Source organism: Salvelinus namaycush, chromosome 15, assembly GCF_016432855.1.
Source record: "Salvelinus namaycush isolate Seneca chromosome 15, SaNama_1.0, whole genome shotgun sequence".
NCBI lineage: Eukaryota > Metazoa > Chordata > Actinopteri > Salmoniformes > Salmonidae > Salvelinus > Salvelinus namaycush.
The window spans coordinates 3,978,699-3,999,847 of record NC_052321.1 but is presented as its reverse complement, the minus strand read 5'-3'; the positions used below and the strand labels follow the sequence as shown (position 1 = coordinate 3,999,847).

General features: G+C 46.5%; 2 protein-coding genes across 2 annotated transcripts in view; both read left to right on the top strand.

The window, feature by feature from the left end:
* Positions 1-371, top strand: part of LOC120059732 (E3 ubiquitin-protein ligase TRIM9-like) — a 1,105,060-nt gene extending 1,104,689 nt beyond the window's left edge. Inside the window, exon 9 of the mRNA XM_039008787.1 lies at positions 294-371. Within this exon, the coding sequence (XP_038864715.1) occupies positions 294-371 (78 nt within the window). The remainder of the gene's footprint in view (positions 1-293) is intronic.
* An 8,236-nt stretch (positions 372-8,607) lies between these two features.
* Positions 8,608-21,149, top strand: part of pygl (phosphorylase, glycogen, liver) — a 32,908-nt gene continuing 20,366 nt past the window's right edge. The window contains exons 1-4 of the mRNA XM_039009216.1: positions 8,608-8,977; positions 11,070-11,171; positions 12,746-12,824; positions 17,547-17,650. Coding sequence (XP_038865144.1) covers positions 8,735-8,977; positions 11,070-11,171; positions 12,746-12,824; positions 17,547-17,650 — 528 coding nt within the window. The 5' untranslated portion in view covers positions 8,608-8,734. The remainder of the gene's footprint in view (positions 8,978-11,069; positions 11,172-12,745; positions 12,825-17,546; positions 17,651-21,149) is intronic.

The following is a 21,149-nucleotide window of genomic DNA, read 5'->3' as shown; positions in this document are numbered from 1 at the left end:
GATGATGATGATGAGGAGGAGGAGGAGGATGGTGATGAGAATGGTGATGATGATGGTGATGATGATGGTGATGATGATGGTGGTGATGATGATGGTGATGAGGATGACAATGATGATGGTGATGATAATGATGGTGATGACGATGGTGATGGTGATGATAATGGTGATGATGATGGTGATGAGGATGGTGATGATAATGATGAGGATGGTGGTGATGATGATGATGATAATGATGATGATGATGGTGGTGGTGATGATGGCGATGACGACAATGTTTGTCCTGTGTTCTGTAGGTGACCCTGCACACTGGCCTGCCCATTCCTGACTTCTACACTCCAGAGGAAGCAGACCTATCTGGCTCAGTGTGTTAAGGAGTTGACTCAGCACAGCAGTGAATGAAGACAAGACAAGGGCTGTGTACCAATTGGCACCCTATTCCCTATATAGTGTGCTACTTTAGACCAGGGCCCTATAGAACCCTATTCCCTATATAGTGCACTACTTTTAACCACAGCCATATAGGGACTTTATAAGGAATAGGGAGCCATTTGGTACTCAGAAGGCACCAGGCTGCTCAATTTACCCTCCCAAATTGCACCCTATTCCCTATATTTGGCACTATTTTTGGCCAGACTTGTGCCAAAAGTATTGCATTACATAGGAATAGGGTGGGATTTCAGATGTACCCTAGAGGGTTAATTTAACTCACAACACCGCGTCCCCTTTCCTCTATAGACCAACCAGCCGCATCGTCTCACATCAGATAGCGCAATCTTTGCCTGTCGATCGCGGGACTAGTGTTGGGTTGGAGTGACGTCGACTGACAATGCTCCTGACCCCTGAACTCTACAGATCACCAGACGGTCCAGACCCATAGCCTTTGACTGTACAGTACAAGACTCTCAATACTGAGCCATACATGTATATACTGCTCCGTAACCATGGACACTCAGCCATACATGTATATACTGCTCCGTATCCATGGATACTCAGCCATACATGTACATACAGGCTGCTCCGTAACCATGGACACTCAGCCATACATGTATATACTGCTCCGTATCCATGGATACTCAGCCATACATGTACATACAGGCTGCTCCGTAACCATGGATACTCAGCCATACATGTATATACTGCTCCGTAACCATGGATACCCAGCCATACATCTACATACAGACTGCTCCGTAACCATGGACACTCAGCCATACATGTGCATACATACTGCTCCGTAACCATGGACACTCAGCCATACATGTATATACTGCTCTGTAACCATGGACACTCAGCCATACATGTATATACTGCTCCATAACCATGGATACTCAGCCATACATGTACATACAGACTGCTCCGTAACCATGCTCCGTAACCATGGATACTCAGCCATACATGTACATACAGACTGCTCCGTAACCATGGATACTCAGTCATACATGTACAAACATCCTGCTCCATAACCATGGACACTCAGCCATACATGTATATACTACTCCGTAACCATGGATACTCAGTCATACATGTACAAACATCCTGCTCCATAACCATGGACACCTGGAACTCTCACCTGGAAATGGAACTCTGAGCTTACTGTCCTGTCTTAACATGTAAATTATTATGATTGGGTTAAAGTTCACCATAACAACCCTGCCATGTATCTATCCATAACAACCCTGCCATGTATCTATCCATAACAACCCTGCCATGTATCTATCCATAACAACCCTGCCATGTATCTATCCATAACAACCCTGCCATGTATCTATCCATAACAACCCTGCCATGTATCTATCCATAACAACCCTGCCATGTATCTATCCATAACAACCCTGCCATGTATCTATCCATAACAACCCTGCCATGTATCTATCCATAACAACCCTGCCATGTATCTATCCATAACAACCCTGCCATGTATCTATCCATAACAACCCTGCCATGTATCTATCCATAACAACCCTGCCATGTATCTATCCATAACAACCCTGCCATGTATCTATCCATAACAACCCTGCCATGTATCTATCCATAACAACCCTGCCATGTATCTATCCATAACAACCCTGCCATGTATCTATCCATAACAACCCTGCCATGTATCTATCCATAACAACCCTGCCATGTATCTATCCATAACAACCCTGCCATGTATCTATCCATAACAACCCTGCCATGTATCTATCCATAACAACCCTGCCATGTATCTATCCATAACAACCCTGCCATGTATCTATCCATAACAACCCTGCCATGTATCTATCCATAACAACCCTGCCATGTATCTATCCATAACAACCCTGCCATGTATCTGTCCATAACAACCCTGCCATGTATCTATCCATAACAACCCTGCCATGTATCTATCCATAACAACCCTGCCATGTATCTATCCATAACAACCCTGCCATGTATCTATCCATAACAACCCTGCCATGTATCTATCCATAACAACCCTGCCATGTATCTATCCATAACAACCCTGCCATGTATCTATCCATAACAACCCTGCCATGTATCTATCCATAACAACCCTGCCATGTATCTATCCATAACAACCCTGCCATGTATCTGCGAGTCATAGTAATAACTCTGTGGTCTTTAAATGTTGCCATGGTGATGTTCTACTGCTATACACACACACACACACACACACACACCTCCCGCAGCAGTAAACATGGTACCACTTCTCCACACCATCATTTCATTAGAATCCTTGAAGCTTTTCTGTCCCACCAAACATACACACAGCACATACAAGAGACTAAAGAAACCCACATTGGTGAATGACCCTTTATGACAGCCAGGGGCAGCAGAAGAGGACTGAAGAGACCAGGATACAGATCTACCTGTAGACGGCTGACGGTGACCGATGCACTGATCCCTGACAGAAAGCAATGGGTTGCATCCCAAAAAGGGCACTTCTTTTGACCAGCGCCCCATAGATGTGTGCTGTTCTCAAACTGACCCATAGGGCTCTGGTGAAAAGTAGTGCACTACATAGAGAATAGGTTGTCATTAGTGACTCGGGCATGGACTGTATTGCTGTTGTACTCTGTAAATGAGACGCTACTAGTGGCTTTGCTTGTGTGAACCTGAATCTCATCCATAGTTTGTAACCAACTAACGAGAGAGTCAACTTATTATATTCTACTACTGGAAGTAAACAGGTCTTTATTTATTGATCCTATCGGGCATCCCAAATGGGTTATTTATTGATCCAATGGGGCGTCCCAAATGGGTTATTTGTTGATCTAATTGGGCGTCCAAAATGGGTTATTTATTGATCCAATTGGGCATCCCAAATGGGTTATTTGTTGATCCAATGGGGCGTCCAAAATGGGTTATTTGTTGATCCAATGGGGCGTCCCAAATGGGTTATTTGTTGATCCAATGGGGCATCCCAAATGGGTTATTTATTGATCCAATGGGGCATCCCAAATGGGTTATTTATTGATCCAATTGGGCATCCCAAATGGGTTATTTATTGATCCAATTGGGCGTCCCAAATGGGTTATTTATTGATCCAATGGGGCGTCCCAAATGGGTTATTTGTTGATCCAATTGGGCGTCCCAAATGGGTTATTTATTGATCCAATGGGGCATCCCAAATGGATTATTTATTGATCCAATTGGGCATCCCAAATGGGTTATTTATTGATCCAATTGGGCGTCCCAAATGGGTTATTTATTGATCCAATGGGGCGTCCCAAATGGGTTATTTGTTGATCCAATTGGGCGTCCCAAATGGGTTATTTATTGATCCAATGGGGCATCCCAAATGGATTATTTATTGATCCAATCGGGCGTCCCAATTGGGTTATTTATTGATCCAATTGGGCGTCCCAAATGGGTTATTTATTGATCCAATCGGGCTTCCCAAATGGGACCTCATTTCTTATATAATGAACTACAGTATATTAAGAAATAGGATGTCATTTAGGACGTGTCACCATCTGTTTCTCCACAGTGCAGCTGTCATTAATGTTTCTAAGCGCTGACTATATGTAAAGTATGTCTATGGCTACGTCCTAAAATGGTACCCTATTGCCTACATAGGGCCTATAGCAGGGGTGTCAAACTCATTCCACGGAGGGCCTAGTGTCTGCAGGTTTTGGGTTTTTCCTTTCAATAAAGCCCTAGACAACCAGGTGTGGGGAGTTCCTAACTAATTAGTGATGTTAATTCATCAATCAAGTACAAGGGAGGAGCGAAAACCCGCAGACACTCGGCCCCCCGTGGAATGAGTTTGACACCTGTGGCCTATAGGGTTCTGGTCAAAAGTAGTGGGCTGTGTAGAGTATAGGGTACCCTTTGGGATCTATCCACTGGCAGCTGGCAAGAGGCGCTATAATTACACCAGATCTAGTATTATTGTTATTATACAGTCTTATTCTGCTATTGCTATCAGTAGGAGCAGTAGTATGGATGGGGATGGTGGTCGTTGGGGTGATGATGTTGGTGACCAACAACAATGAAAATGTTTGGATGTTTTCCCCCTTCCTCTACGTTACAGGTTATTGTGAATGAGGTGTCACTACAACACAGCATACTAATACTCTTACTGTAGATGACTGAATCCTAGGATGATTCCTAAATGGAACCCTATTTCCTATATAGTACACTACTTTTTTTTATTTACTAAAGGGGGTCTATGGTGAAAAGTAGTGCACTAGGTAGGGAATAGGGTGCCATGTAGGACACTTTTATGACTCCTAATAGTTTTTTGTACTATCATTCATGAAAATGTTGTTATGTTGAGGAGATGGATGTAGATGTATTAGTTATTGACGTCATTAGTTATTTGATGTTATTAGTTACGTTCGGACAGAGAGCCTCTTCGTTGGGGATTTTCCACGTTAGGTCATTGTTGTTCCTTATTTTGCAACTTTAATTATGAATTTAATTACGAAAAGGAATATATCCCATGAGGTGCTGTTTCGTGTCATTAAAAGCTGTAAAGTAGTCTGACGTGTGCTGCTGCTCTCAAACCGTACAGTAAATATAGGCAGCCATGGCATAGTATAGCCTGGGTACCAGTCTGTTTGTGCTATCATTCCACTCTTTGTCAACAAGTTTGGCTTGACAAGGAGTGGCGAGGAGCACAAAGGAAACAAACTGGTACCCAGGCTAGCGCTAGTGGTTGATGGGCTACAAAAAAACAAAGACAGAATTTAAACATGCTCTCTCCCTTGTTAGACCTTCATAGTTGTACCTTTATACCTATAAACACTTGATAAACCTATTATAAGTCTTTACCTCAGCACACAGCTGCTCCTGTATCCCAAATGGCTCCCTATTTAGTGCACTACTTTTGATTGGGATCTGGTCGAAAGTAGTGCACTATATATGGAATAGGGTACCGTTTGAGACATATAGGGTGCCATTTGAGACATATACAGTGACACTTGTCATTCGCCCTGACTTTAGTGTACGCTCTCTGGGGTGTCATATTGGTGAAGGATACTTTCAAATGAGCCCTTTGGAATCCCTGTTCGGCTAACTCCCGTATTTTCAAGAGAATTCCAGGGCCATGGTAAGAGGATGCTGCATCGACGTCTTGAGGAATCCTCTTTGGAAGCATATCCATTTATTTGATGTCATTAGGAATCATACAACGCCTACAGTATTGCAGGGTGATTTAGGAATCATACAACGCCTACAGTATAGCAGGGTGATTTAGGAATCATACAACGCCTACAGTATAGCAGGGTGATTTAGGAATCATACAACGCCTACAGTATTGCAGGGTGATTTAGGAATCATACAACGCCTACAGTATTGCAGGGTGATTTAGGAATCATACAACGCCTACAGTATAGCAGGGTGATTTAGGAATCATACAACGCCTACAGTATAGCAGGGTGATTTAGGAATCATACAACGCCTACAGTATTGCAGGGTGATTTAGGAATCATACAACGCCTACAGTATTGCAGGGTGATTTAGGAATCATACAACGCCTACAGTATTGCAGGGTGATTTAGGAATCATACAACGCCTACAGTATAGCAGGGTGATTTAGGAATCATACAACGCCTACAGTATTGCAGGGTGATTTAGGAATCATACAACGCCTACAGTATAGCAGGGTGATTTAGGAATCATACAACGCCTACAGTATTGCAGGGTGATTTAGGAATCATACAACGCCTACAGTATTGCAGGGTGATTTAGGAATCATACAACGCCTACAGTATTGCAGGGTGATTTAGGAATCATACAACGCCTACAGTATTGCAGGGTGATTTAGGAATCATACAACGCCTACAGTATTGCAGGGTGATTTAGGAATCATACAACGCCTACAGTATTGCAGGGTGATTTAGGAATCATACAACGCCTACAGTATTGCAGGGTGATTTAGGAATCATACAACGCCTACAGTATTGCAGGGTGATTTAGGAATCATACAACGCCTACAGTATAGCAGGGTGATTTAGATACAGTCATCATCCATCTTCCATCCATATTTTGGGTGTTGGTTATTTTGGGTGTTGGTTATGTTGGTTATTTTGGGTGTTGGTTATTTTGGGTGTTGGTTATGTTGGGTGTTGGTTATTTTGGGTGTTGGTTATTTTGGGTGTTGGTGGGCCTATGGTGGTGAATAATGTAATGCTGCCTCAGCAGTGTAAAAGCTATATTGGCTGCCTGGTTGCATGACTGAGTGGAAGGCCAACATTTAACTGTGACTGGAGCCGTAGGCCTGGTGTAACCATGACTACTGGAGCAGTAGGCCTGGTGTAACCATGACTACTGGAGCAGTAGGCCTGGTGTAACCATGACTACTGGAGCAGTAGGCCTGGTGTAACCATGACTACTGGAGCAGTAGGCCTGGTGTAACCATGACTACTGGAGCAGTAGGCCTGGTGTAACCATGACTACTGGAGCAGTAGGCCTGGTGTAACCATGACTACTGGAGCAGTAGGCCTGGTGTAACCATGACTACTGGAGCAGTAGGCCTAGTGTAACCATGACTACTGGAGCAGTAGGCCTAGTGTAACCATGACTACTGAAGCAGTATGCCTATTGTAACCATGACTACTGGAGCAGTATACCTAGTGTAACCATGACTACTGGAGCAGTAGGCCTAGTGTAACCATGACTACTGGAGCAGTAGGCCTAGTGTTAGGCTATAAAGGGGGTGGCACAATGCGACTCCAGACCTATAGAGGGGTAACATGGGCCTGCCTGGTCTTGCTGCTTGACTGAGTTAAATCTTCATTAATCCCACTGACAACTCTCTAAACACTTAGTTGTTTTTCTGTCGGCCTCTTTTGTTGAGTCATTATGGAGGCTACTAGACAGAATTCACTTTGGTCTTCACCGCAGGTGCACTCTGCCCAAAATATCCTCACAGGCCTGTGGAGAGAGAAAGAGAGCGGGTCAGAGAGAGAGACAGAGTGGGGGGGGGGGGGGGGGGGGGGGTCATCTAGGATCCAGGCCAAGTAAAGACAAATATGGTAATTATCCTAGGATGTAGGCCAAATAAAGACAAATATGTCAATGTTTCATAACTCTTCCAGCATACAAAGTAGATTTTCATTTAGCCCTGTTTCTGTAAGCTTGTTGTTATACAATTTTTAGCCTGAAATATTGATATTTGGTTCAATGCAAATACACTTTGTAGATACTGTCGGTAAGCATCAACTTGAATTAGATATTTTTGAATGAAGGTCGATCCAGTGGTGTTATTTATCCATACTCGTTTTAATTGATGTCTAAACCAGCTGTAGGTCATTTCATTTGAGTCATATGGTGCCTACCCCTAGAGATGGTGAGTTTTAAAAGAAAATGCACATTTGAGCAAAGTATTTGTGGTGAACCCCCCCCCCCCCCCCCCCCCCCCCCCTCCAAAAAAAGTGTATCCCTTAGTCCCTCAAAACACCTTTCTTTTATTGTCCTAATTTATAATTCTCGAAATGTCGATACAGTCGCTGGGCGACATTGGCAGTTTATTTCAATATACAGTATAGAGTTATAGCCTACCCTATGCTGCGCATGCAGAGCGTGCGTCAGACATGGTCGTTTAACATCCCAAAGTGATGGTCTGTTTGGCAGATTATATAAATGTTGGAATGTCCTCAAGCATTGTTTTAATTTGCATATACTAGCCTACTTACTTATACATACAATACACCGAGTGTACAAAACGGCAACGCGGCTTGGGTTTTTCCACGCTCAACAGTTTCCTGTGTGTATCAAGAATGGTTCACCATCCAAAGGACATCCAGCCAATTTGACATAACTGTGGGAAGCATTGGAGTCAACATGGAGGGGGTGTAACTCAATATTAGGAAGGTGTCCATAATGTTTTGTACACTCAGTGTTGTAGTCGATAAAGACAAATTATGATATTATTATTATTATTAGAAGTGTTACTATTACTGATCTCTTGGTGTTTTCTGTATTTATGAATATTCAATAAATTATAGGTGTCCAAAAACATTTAGCCTTCAAATATTTTCTCTCTGCTGTGAGCTAACTAGCTGCTAATGCTAATGTATGTCGAGCTAGCTACCTGTAGCTGCCCAAGTCAAAGGTGCCAGTCATGTGAGCTCAACGGCTTGATCCGCAAGAGGTTGGAGAGGCTGGGTAGCGACACACATCCGCCTGCATGCACCAATGGACATTAGAGAGGAGGAGACCGATGCCACAGAAATGCTAGGACCTACACTTCACTTTGCCACTTTACGGTTAAAGTTGAAGACTGACAGCAGCAGTTTTGTTCAGCAGCATGGCGACGTCTCGAACTGACCAGGAGAAGCGTAAACAGATCAGTATCAGAGGAATAGTCGGTGTCGAGAATGTTGCCGAGTTGAAGAAAGGTTTTAACCGACACCTCCACTTCACTTTGGTCAAAGACAGGAACATAGCGACGCCGCGGGATTATTACTTCGCCCTAGCGCACACGGTTCGTGATCACCTGGTGGGAAGATGGATCAGAACCCAACAGTTCTACTATGAGACCGACCCCAAGGTAAAGTTGTTTGTTTCAAAGTTATTTCCTTTTCCAACCAGTTTACGTGGAGAATGATCCTGGCTACCTGTCTGTCTTGTCCTCATTTGGTCGGCTGGTCAGAGTCGCCCCTCTAATTTTATTTACATCATCATCATCATCAAAGAATAAATAAATTGGTCACATACACATGGTTAGCAGATGTTAATGCGAGTGTAACGAAATGCTTGTGCGTCTAGGTCCGAATGTGCAGTAATATCTAACAAGTAATCTAACAATTCCACAACAACTACCTTATACACACACAAGTGTAAAGGGATGAATAAGAATATTTACATATATAAATATATGGATGAGCGATGGCCCGAACGGCATAGGCAAGATGCAGTAGATGGTATAGAGTACAGTATATACATATGAGATGAGTAATGTAGGGTATGTAGACGATTAAAGTGGCGTCATTTAAAGTGACTAGTGATACCTTTTATTAAATCCATTTATTACATTTATTAATGTGGCCAGAGATTTGAGTCAGTATGTTGGCAGCAGCCACTAAATGTTAGTGGTGGCTGTTTAACAGTCTGATGGCCTTGAGATAGAAGCTGTTTTTCAGTCTCTCGGTCCCAGCTTTGATGCACTTGTACTGACCTCGCCTTCTGGATGATAGCGGGGTGAACAGGCAGTGGCTCTGGTGGTTGTTGTCTTTTATGATCTTTTTGGCCTTCCTGTGACATCGGATGCTGTAGGTGTCCTGGAGGGCAGGTAGTTTGCCCCCAGTGATTCGTTGTGCAGACCTCACTACCCTCTGGAGAGCCTCACGGTTTGGGGCGGAGCAGTTGCCGTACCAGGCGGTTTTACCACCCTGACAGGATGCTCTCGATTGTGCATCTGTAAAAGTTTGTGAGTGTTTTAGGTGACAAGCCAAATTTCTTCAGCCTCCTGAGGTTGAAGAGGAGCTGTTGCTGTCTGTGTGGGTGGACCATTTCAGTGTGTCCGTGATGTGTACGCCGAGGAACTTAACTTTCTACCTTCTCCACTACTGTCCCGTCGATGTGGATAGGTGATGCTCCCTCTGCTGTTTCCTGAAGTCCACGATCATCTCCTTTTGTTGACGTGGAGTGAGAGGTTATTTTCCTGACACCACACTCTGAGGGCCCTCACCTCCTCCCTGTAGGCCGTCTCGTCGTTGTTGGTAATCAAGCCCACCACTGTAGTGTCGTCTGCAAACTTGATGATTGAGTTGGAGGCATGCATGGCCACGCAGTCGCGGGTGAACAGGGAGTACAGAAGAGGGCTGAGAACGCACCCTTGTGGGGTCCATGCTAATTAGCAACTTTCAACTACTTAGCATGTTAGGTAACCCTAACCTTAAACCTTTTAGCTAACCTTTCCCCTAACCTTAAACCTTAACCCATAGCCTAGCTAAAGTTAGCGAGCTAGCTAACGTTAGCCACCTAGCTAGAATTCGTAACATTATTTATTATACGTTTGCAAATTTGTAACATATTGTACGTTTTGCTATTGAACGTATTCAACATTTTGCATATTCGTAACATATAAAGCGTTTAGCAAATTAGTAACATATTGTACGTTTAACATACTGAGTAAAAATATAAATGCAACATGCAACAATTTGAAAGATTTTACTGAGTTACATATCATATAAGGGGTGGCAGGAAGCCTAGTGGTTAGAGTGTTTGACCAGTAACCGAAAGGTTGCTTGATCGAATCCCCGAGCTGACAAGGTAAAAATCTGTTGTTCTGCTCCTGAACAAGGCAGTTAACCCACTGTTTCCTAGGCTGTCATTGTAAATAAGAATTTGTTCTTAACTGACTTGCCTAGTTAAATAAAATAAAATAAGGAAATCATTCAATTTAAATAAATTCATTAGGCCCTAATCTATGGATTTCACATGACTGGGCAGGGGTGCAGCCATAGTTTGGCTTTGGAGAGCATAGGCCCACACACTTGTGTGTATATATATGTGTGTATTTAGACATTTTATTGACCGGTACAGATTAGAATATGAAATAGATGAGAGGGATACAGTGCCGAAACTGAGTGGCGAAACGGGACGGAACCACTGCTAAATGTTCCTGTTCTCCTGTCCAGCGGGTGTACTACCTCTCCCTGGAGTTCTACATGGGCAGAACCCTCCAGAACACCATGATTAACCTGGGGCTGCAGAACGCCTGTGACGAGGCCATCTACCAGGTGAGCTTGAACCTTATAGACAGTCTACCAGGTGAGATGGAACCTTGTGGACAGTCTACCAGGTGAGATGGAACCTTGTAGACAGTCTACCAGGTGAGATGGAATCTTGTAGACAGTCTACCAGGTGAGATGGAACCTTGTAGACAGTCTACCAGGTGAGATGGAACCTTGTAGACAGTCTACCAGGTGAGATGGAACCTTGTAGACAGTCTACCAGGTGAGATGGAACCTTGTAGACAGTGAGTGTATAAAACATTAGGAACACCTTCTTAGTATTAAGTTGTGTCCTCTTTTGGCCTCAGAATTTGTTGGGGTAAGGACTCGACAAGGTGTCGAAAGCGTTCCACAGGGATGCTGGCCAATGTTGACTCAATGCTTCCCACAGTTGTGTCAAGTTTGCTGGATGTCCTTTGGGTGGTGGACCATTCTTGATACACAAGGGAAACTGTTCAGCGTAAAAAACAACAACAGTGTATAGTCTACCAGCCAGGTGAGGTGGAACTGGGAGACGTCAGGAACACACCGACATGTCTGCAGACAGAAACGACTAGTGCCACAGGCAGACAAACTTTCTTATGAGACACAGACTTTCACAAGAACTGTGACAGCATGATTAACACACAACCTGAATCATGACCTATATGAACTTTTGAGTGTCGAGTAATGCACTGAGCTCAAACACATTATTGGACACTAAAGCCTAGTTTACACCCTGCGTACACAACGCAAGAACGCCTCGCAAAATGGCGATCCTGCAGGACTGAACATGTCTGCGTAGCTTTGCTATGCTACACAACGCTATTTAGAGTAGCTACTTGTGGGGTATAAACTAGCCTTTTAATATGGGACTGTGGGGTATAAACTAGCCTTTTAATATGGGACTGTGGGGTATAAACTAGCCTTTAATATGGGACTGTGGGGTATAAACTAGGCTTTAATATGGGACTGTGGGGTATAAACTAGGCTTTAATATGGGACTGTGGGGTATAAACTAGGCTTTAATATGGGACTGTGGGGTATAAACTAGGCTTTAATATGGGACTGTGGGGTATAAACTAGCCTTTTAATATGGGACTGTGGGGTATAAACTAGCCTTTTAATATGGGACTGTGGGGTATAAACTAGCCTTTTAATATGGGACTGTGGGGTATAAACTAGGCTTTAATATGGGACTGTGGGGTATAAACTAGGCTTTAATATGGGACTGGGGGGTATAAACTAGGCTTTAATATGGGACTGGGGGGTATAAACTAGGCTTTAATATGGGACTGTGGGGTATGAACTAGGCTTTAATATGGGACTGTGGGGTATGAACTAGGCTTTAATACGGGACTGGGGGGTATAAACTAGGCTTTAATATGGGACTGGGGGGTATAAACTAGGCTTTAATATGGGACTGGGGGGTATAAACTAGGCTTTAATATGGGACTGTGGGGTATAAACTAGGCTTTTAATATGGGACTGTGGGGTATAAACTAGGCTTTAATATGGGACTGTGGGGTATAAACTAGGCTTTAATATGGGACTGTGAGTTGAGCGAACTGAATTGAGTTGTTTGTATGTCTGTCATGTAGCTGGGTTTGGACATGGAGGACCTGGAGGAGATGGAGGAGGATGCAGGGCTGGGGAACGGAGGCCTGGGCAGACTGGCAGGTACAGTACCAAGATCCATGTGTCTGTCTGTCTGTCTGTCTGTGTGTGTTAGGCTGCTGTTGGCTCACCAGAACAGGACGTTTACTCAACCCGAGGAGGCTGCTGTTGGCTCACCAGAACAGGACGTTTACTCAACCCGAGGAGGCTGCTGTAGGCTCACCAGAACAGGACGTTTACTCAACCCGAGGAGGCTGCTGTAGGCTCACCAGAACAGGACGTTTACTCAACCCGAGGAGGCTGCTGTTGGCTCACCAGAACAGGAAGTTTACTCAACCCGAGGAGGCTGCTGTTGGCTCACCAGAACAGGAAGTTTGCACCACACTTAGGAGTCTGCTGTAGGCTGGCTGTCCGCATCAACACGAGGAGGCTGTCCGCCCCACCACCTCCACTAGGAGGCTGTCCGCCCCACCACCGCCACTAGGAGGCTGTCCGCCCCACCACCACCACCACTAGGAGGCTTTCCGCCCCACCACCGCCACTAGGAGGCTGTCCGCCCCACCACCTCCACTAGGAGGCTGTCCGCCCCACCACCGCCACTAGGAGGCTGTCCGCCCCACCACCTCCACTAGGAGGCTGTCCGCCCCACCACCGCCACTAGGAGGCTGTCCGCCCCACCACCACCACCACTAGGAGGCTTTCCGCCCCACCACCTCCACCACCACTAGGAGGCTGTCCACCCCACCACCTCAAACACCACCACTAGGAGGCTGTCCACCCCACCACCTCCAACACCACCACTAGGAGGCTGTCCACCCCACCACTTCCAACACCACCACTAGGAGGCTGTCCGCCCCACCACCACCACCACCACTAGGAGGCTGTCCGCCCCACCACCTCCAACACCACCACTAGGAGGCTGTCCACCCCACCACTTCCAACACCACCACTAGGAGGCTTTCCGCCCCACCACCACCACCACTAGGAGGCTGTCCCCCCACCACCTCCAACACCACCACTAGGAGGCTGTCCGCCCCACCACCACCACCACTAGGAGGCTGTCCGCCCCACCACCTCCACCACCACTAGGAGGCTGTCCGCCCCACCACCTCCACCACCACCACTAGGAGGCTGTCCGCCCCACCACCTCCAACACCACCACTAGGAGGCTGTCCGCCCCACCACCACCACCACTAGGAGGCTGTCCGCCCCACCACCACCACTAGGAGGCTGTCCGCCCCACCACCTCCACCACTAGGAGGCTGTCCGCACCACCACCGCCACTAGGAGGCTGTCCGCCCCACCACCACCACCACCACCACCACCGCCACTAGGAGGCTGTCCGCCCCACCACCACCACTAGGAGGCTGTCCGCCCCACCACCACCGCCACTAGGAGGCTGTCCGCCCCACCACCACCACCACTAGGAGGCTGTCCGCCCCACCACCTCCACCACCGCCACTAGGAGGCTGTCCGCCCCACCACCACCACTAGGAGGCTGTCCTCCCCACCACCACCACCAGCACTAGGAGGCTGTCCTCCCCACCACCTCCACCACTAGGAGGCTTTCCGACCCACCACCTCCAACACCACCACTAGGAGGCTGTCCGCCCCAGCACCTCCAACACCTCCACTAGGAGGCTGTCCGCCCCACCACCGCCACTAGGAGGCTGTCCGCCCCACCACCTCCACCACCACTAGGAGGCTGTCCGCCCCACCACCTCCACCACCACTAGGAGGCTGTCCGCCCCACCACCTCCACCACCACTAGGAGGCTGTCCACCCCACCACTTCCAACACCACCACTAGGAGGCTGTCCACCCCACCACTTCCAACACCACCACTAGGAGGCTGTCCACCCCACCTCCAACACCACCACTAGGAGGCTGTCCGCCCCACCACCACCACCACTAGGAGGCTGTCCGCCCCACCACCTCCAACACCACCACTAGGAGGCTGTCCGCCCCACCACCACCACTAGGAGGCTGTCCTCCCCAACACCACCACTAGGAGGCTGTCCGCCCCACCACCACCACCACTAGGAGGCTGTCCGCCCCACCACCACCACTAGGAGGCTGTCCGCCCCACCACCACCACCACTAGGAGGCTGTCCGCCCCACCACCACCACTAGGAGGCTGTCCGCCCCACCACCACCACCACTAGGAGGCTGTCCGCCCCACCACCTCCACCACTAGGAGGCTGTCCGCCCCACCACCACCACTAGGAGGCTGTCCGCCCCACCACCACCACCACTAGGAGGCTGTCCGCCCCACCACCTCCAACACCACCACTAGGAGGCTGTCCGCCCCACCACCTCCAACACCACCACTAGGAGGCTGTCCACCCCACCACCTCCAACACCACCACTAGGAGGCTGTCCACCCCACCACCTCCAACACCACCACTAGGAGGCTGTCCACCCCACCACCTCCAACACCACCACTAGGAGACTGTCCACCCCACCACCTCCCCACCACCACTAGGAGGCTGTCCTCCCCACCACCTCCAACACCACCACTAGGAGGCTGTCCTCCCCACCACCTCCAACACCACCACTAGGAGGCTGTCCTCCCCACCACCTCCAACACCACCACTAGGAGGCTGTCCTCCCCACCACCACCACCACCACTAGGAGGCTGTCCTCCCCACCACCTCCACTAGGAGGCTGTCCTCCTCACCACCTCCAACACCACCACTAGGAGGCTGTCCGCCCCACCACCTCCACCACTAGGAGGCTGTCCGCCCCACCACCTCCACCACTAGGAGGCTGTCCGCCCCACCACCACCACCACTAGGAGGCTGTCCGCCCCACCACCTCCACCACTAGGAGGCTGTCCGCCCCACCACCACCACCACTAGGAGGCTGTCCGCCCCACCACCACCACCACTAGGAGGCTGTCCGCCCCACCACCACCACCACTAGGAGGCTGTCCGCCCCACCACCACCACCACTAGGAGGCTGTCCACCCCACCACCTCAAACACCACCACTAGGAGGCTGTCCGCCCCAACACCACCACTAGGAGGCTGTCCGCCCCAACACCACCACTAGGAGGCTGTCCGCCCCACCACCTCCAGCACCACTAGGAGGCTGTCCGCCCCACCACCTCCACCACCACTAGGAGGCTGTCCGCCCCAACACCACCACTAGGAGGCTGTCCGCCCCACCACCACCACTAGGAGGCTGTCCGCCCCACCACCTCCACCTCCACCACTAGGAGGCTGTCCGCCCCACCACCTCCACCACCACCACTAGGAGGCTGTCCGCCCCACCACCTCCACCACCACCACTAGGAGGCTGTCCGCCCCACCACCACCACTAGGAGGCTGTCCGCCCCACCACCTCCAGCACCACTAGGAGGCTGTCCGCCCCACCACCTCCAGCACCACTAGGAGGCTGTCCGCCCCACCACCTCCACCAGCACCACTAGGAGGCTGTCCTCCATCACAGACAGACTTCATTATACTTGTCTTATTGTTTGTTGTAGTTTTTCAAATGGAAACCGACATTCATGCATTTATACACGATCACAATATCTTAGCCCCAAACAAAGCAGTGGCAACCTTCCCCTAGCCTGGTTAAACCCACCGAAACACTACGCTCACCACTGAACATAGCCTGGCTAAGCCAGACTGAATGCTATCCTCCTCCATAGGAATATGACATATGATAAGAAGACTACCATAAGCACTTATCCCGTACTACACCATACTACACCATACTTCCCCGTACTACACCATACTACACCGTACTTCCCCGTACTACACCATACTACACCGTACTACACCGCACTACCCCATACTACCCCGTACTACACCGTACTACCCCATACTACCCCATACTACCCCGTACTACACCGTACTACACCATACTACCACATACTACACCATACTACACCATACTACACCATACTACACCACACTACACCATACTACACCACACTACACCATACTACACTACACCATACTATACCATACTACACCATACTACACCATACTACACCATACTTCCCCGTACTACACCATACTACACCATACTACACCGTACTTCCCCGTACTACACCATACTACACCGTACTACACCGCACTACCCCATACTACCCCGTACTACACCGTACTACACCATACTACCACATACTACACCATACTACACCGTACTACACCATACTACCCCGTACTACACCATACTACCGCATACTACACCATACTTCCCCGTACTACACCATACTACCCCATACTACCCCATACGTCACCATACTACACCATACTACACCGTACTACACCATACTACCCCGTACTACACCATACTACCCCGTACTACCCCATACTACACCGTACAACACCATACTATACCGTACTACACCGTACTACACCGTACTACACCGTACTACACCATACTACACCATACTATACCATACTACACCGTACTACACCGTACTACACCATACTACACCGTACTACACCATACTACACCATACTACACCATACTATACCATACTACACCGTACTACACCGTACTACACCATACTACACCGTACTACACCATACTACACCGTACTACACCGTACTACCCCGTACTACCCCGTACTACCCCGTACTACACCGTACTACACCATACTACACCATACTACACCATACGTCACCATACGTCACCATACTACACCATACTACACCATACTTCACCATACAGTTTGTCTTGACATCCACTGTATCTGTATCCTTCATCCAATAAACGTAGAGTTTATAATGAACATTTACAAGATTGTTTCCTGTGTGTATATATAGCTTGTTTCCTGGACTCGATGGCTACCCTGGGTCTGGCAGCGTACGGTTACGGCATCCGTTATGAATATGGAATCTTCAATCAGAAGATCAAGGAAGGTTGGCAGGTAATAACCACGACACTTCACTGCATAAATCTACTGCATTTTAAAAGGGGCAATCTGGGATTGCTACATCCATTTTTGCTACATCCAGTTCCAACAGTATTGGGACAGTAGTGACCCATTTATTGTTGTTTTGGCTCTGTACTCCTGCACTTTGCATTTTAAATTATATAATAAAGTGCAGACTGGCAGCTTTAATTTGAGGTTATTGTCATCCATATCTGGTGAAACGATTTTTATAAATTACAGCACTTTGTTGTACATTCAACATGTGTATTCAAGTAGTTAAAAGTATGTTATTTGGTCCCATATTCCTAGCATGCAATGATTTACATCAAGCTTGTGACTCTACAAACCTGTTAGATTCATTTGCTGTTTGTTTTGGTTGTGTTTCAGATTATTATGTGCCCAATAGAAATTAACGGTAAATAATGTATGGTGTCATTTTGGAGTCACTTTTATTGTAAATAAGAATAGAATATGTTTCAAAACACTTCTACATTAATGTGGATGCTACCACGATTACAGATAATCCTGAATGAATCATGAAATAATGATGAGTGAGACGCACAAATATCATACCCTAAGACATGTCAATCTTTCACCTTTTCAATAACGGGTGGTTAGCATTTTTTTTGGGGGGGGGGGGGGTATGATAAGATTTAATTCTTTGCAGTACACTATAATTTCTAAAACACTTTGTGATGTACAGTACAGGTTGCGTGCCTCTTCACTTCAGTCAATGAATAATCAGTACAATCTAGTTTCAGCGTTCAAAACTACATTGCACTGCAAACACACAGGCCAAATTCTAGAAGGTACTGTAGGTCATTATCAGAGTCTAACGAAGGGCAACAACACAATAGCTTTCTCAACCTCTGAGCCAACCACCGGCTGGCGCAACAGGCACTGCCTTCGTCCAAAATGCCACCCTATTCCCTACGTAGTGCACTACTTTTGACTAGGGATCATGGGGGGGGCTGTGGTGAAAAGTAGTGCACTATATAGGGAATAGGGTGCCGTTTGGGACACAGGCATTGTTACACTACGGCAACAGAGAAAAGGAGGCAGTTGGCTGCAACTTCCATTCCTGTTAATGATTGGCCAACACTGCATAGCTGGGTTCAAAAACTATTCTAAATCATTTAAAATACTTTATCTGTGTTTGATTGAGCCTGTCTGGTGCAATGGAATCAATCGAATAGTTGCCAAAGTGCAAAACCCACCCATCTGGCACTCCAGGCAGACTAGAGCAAACGCTAAAAGTATTTGAAAGATTTCAAATAGTATTTAAACCCAGGTCTGCAACATTGTGGTGGCCCACTTCCTCACTCTCCCCACCCAGCCTGGATTCAAATAAGCAAAGCTTGATGATGAGCTGGTTCTTTGAATTAGCTGTGTAGTGCAAAGGCAACTAAAACTAAACGTTCTCCCAGGGTGGGGCCCCAGGACCAAGTTTGAGAAACCCTGCCCTAGAGGGCTGTCTAAATCTTTCTTAATTTAATTATTTTATTCAGCCGGGATAATCCACTCAGTAACACTTGCCTCTTCAAAGAGTTTAGTCTGCAGAGGCTTAACATACCCTCAATATGAACTGCCTTCTGTACCTACTACTATATATATATATATATATATATATATACTACTATAGTCAAATACTATTATACCTACTATACTACTACTATAGTATAATGCTACTACGACTATACTATAATGCTACTATAATATAATACTATTATACCTACTATACTACTACGGTTGAAGTCGGGAGTTTACAAACACCTTAGCCAAATACATTTAAACTCAGTTTTTCACAGTTCCTGACATTTAATCCTAGTAGAAATCCCCTGTCTTAGGTCAGTTAGGATCACCACTTGATTTTAAGAGTGTGAAATGTCAGAATAATAGTAGAGAATTATTTATTTCAGCTTTAATTTCTTTCATCACATTCCCAGTAGGTCAGAAGTTTACATACACTAAATTAGGATTTGATAGCATTGCCTTTACATTGTTTAACTTGGGTCAGATGTTTCAGGTAGCCTTCCACAAGCTTCCCACAATAAGTTGGGTGAATTTTGGCCCATTCCTCCTGACAGAGCTGGTGTAACTGAGTCAGATTTGTAGGCCTCCTTGCTCGCACACACTTTTTCAGTTCTGCCCACAAATTTTCTAAAGGATTGAGGTCAGGGCTTTGTGATGGCCTCTCCAATACCTTGACTTTGTTGTCCTTAAGCCATTTTGCCACAACTTTGGAAGTATGCTTGGGGTCATTGTCCATTTGGAAGACCCATTTGCGACCAAGCTTTAACTTCCTGACTGTCTTGAGATGTTGCTTCAATATATCCACATAATTTTCCTCTTTCCTCATGATGCCATCTATTTTGTGAAGTGCACCAGTCCCTCCTGCGGCAAAGCACCCCCACAACATGATGCTGCCACCCCCGTGCTTCACGGTTGGGATGGTGTTCTTCGGCTTGCAAGCCTCCCCCTTTTTCCTCCAAACATAACGATGGTCATTATGGCCAAACAGTTCTATTTTTGTTTCATCAGACCAGAGGACATTTCTCTAAAAAGTACAATGTCCCCATGTGCAGTTCTAAACCATAGTCTGGCTTTTTTATGGTTTTTGAGCAGTGGCTTCTTCCTTGCTGAGCGGCCTTTCAGGTTATGTCGATATAGGACTCATTTTACTGTGGATATAGATACTTTTGTACCTGTTTCCTCCAGCATCTTCACATGGTCCTTTGCTGTTGTTCTGGGATTGATTTGCACTTTTCGCACCAAAGTACGTTCATCTATAGGAGACAGAACACGTCTCCTTCCTGAGTGGTATGTACCAGTCCCTCCTGCAGCAAAGCGGTCCTATGGTGTGTGGTCCTATGGTGTTTATACTTCCGTACTATTGCTTGTACAGATGAACGTGGTACCTTCAGGTGTTTGGAAATTGCTCCCAAGGATGAACCAGACTTGTGGCGGTCTACCATTTTTTTCTGAGGTCTTGGCTGATTTCTTTTGATTTTCCCATTTTGTCAAGCAAATAGGCACTGAGATTGATGGTAGGCCTTGAAATACATCCACAGGTACACTTCCAATTGACTCAAATGATGTCAATTAGCCTAACAGAAGCTTCTAAAGCCATGACATAATTTTCTGGAATTTTCCAAGCTGTTTAAAGGCACAGTCAACTTAGTGTATGTAAACTTCTGACCCACTGGAATTGTGATACAGTAAATTATAAATAATCTCTGTAAACGGTTGTTGGAAAAATTACTTGTGTCATGCACGAAGTAGATGTCCTAACTGACTTGCCAAAACTATAGTTTGTTAACAAGAAATTTGTGGATTGGTTGAAAAACAAGTTTTAATGACTCCAACCGAAGTGTATGTAAACTTCCGACTTCAACTGAATATTATAATGCTACTATACTAGAATACTACTATACTATAATATACAGTACCAGCCAAAAGTTTGGACACCTACTCATTCAAGAGTTTTTCTTTA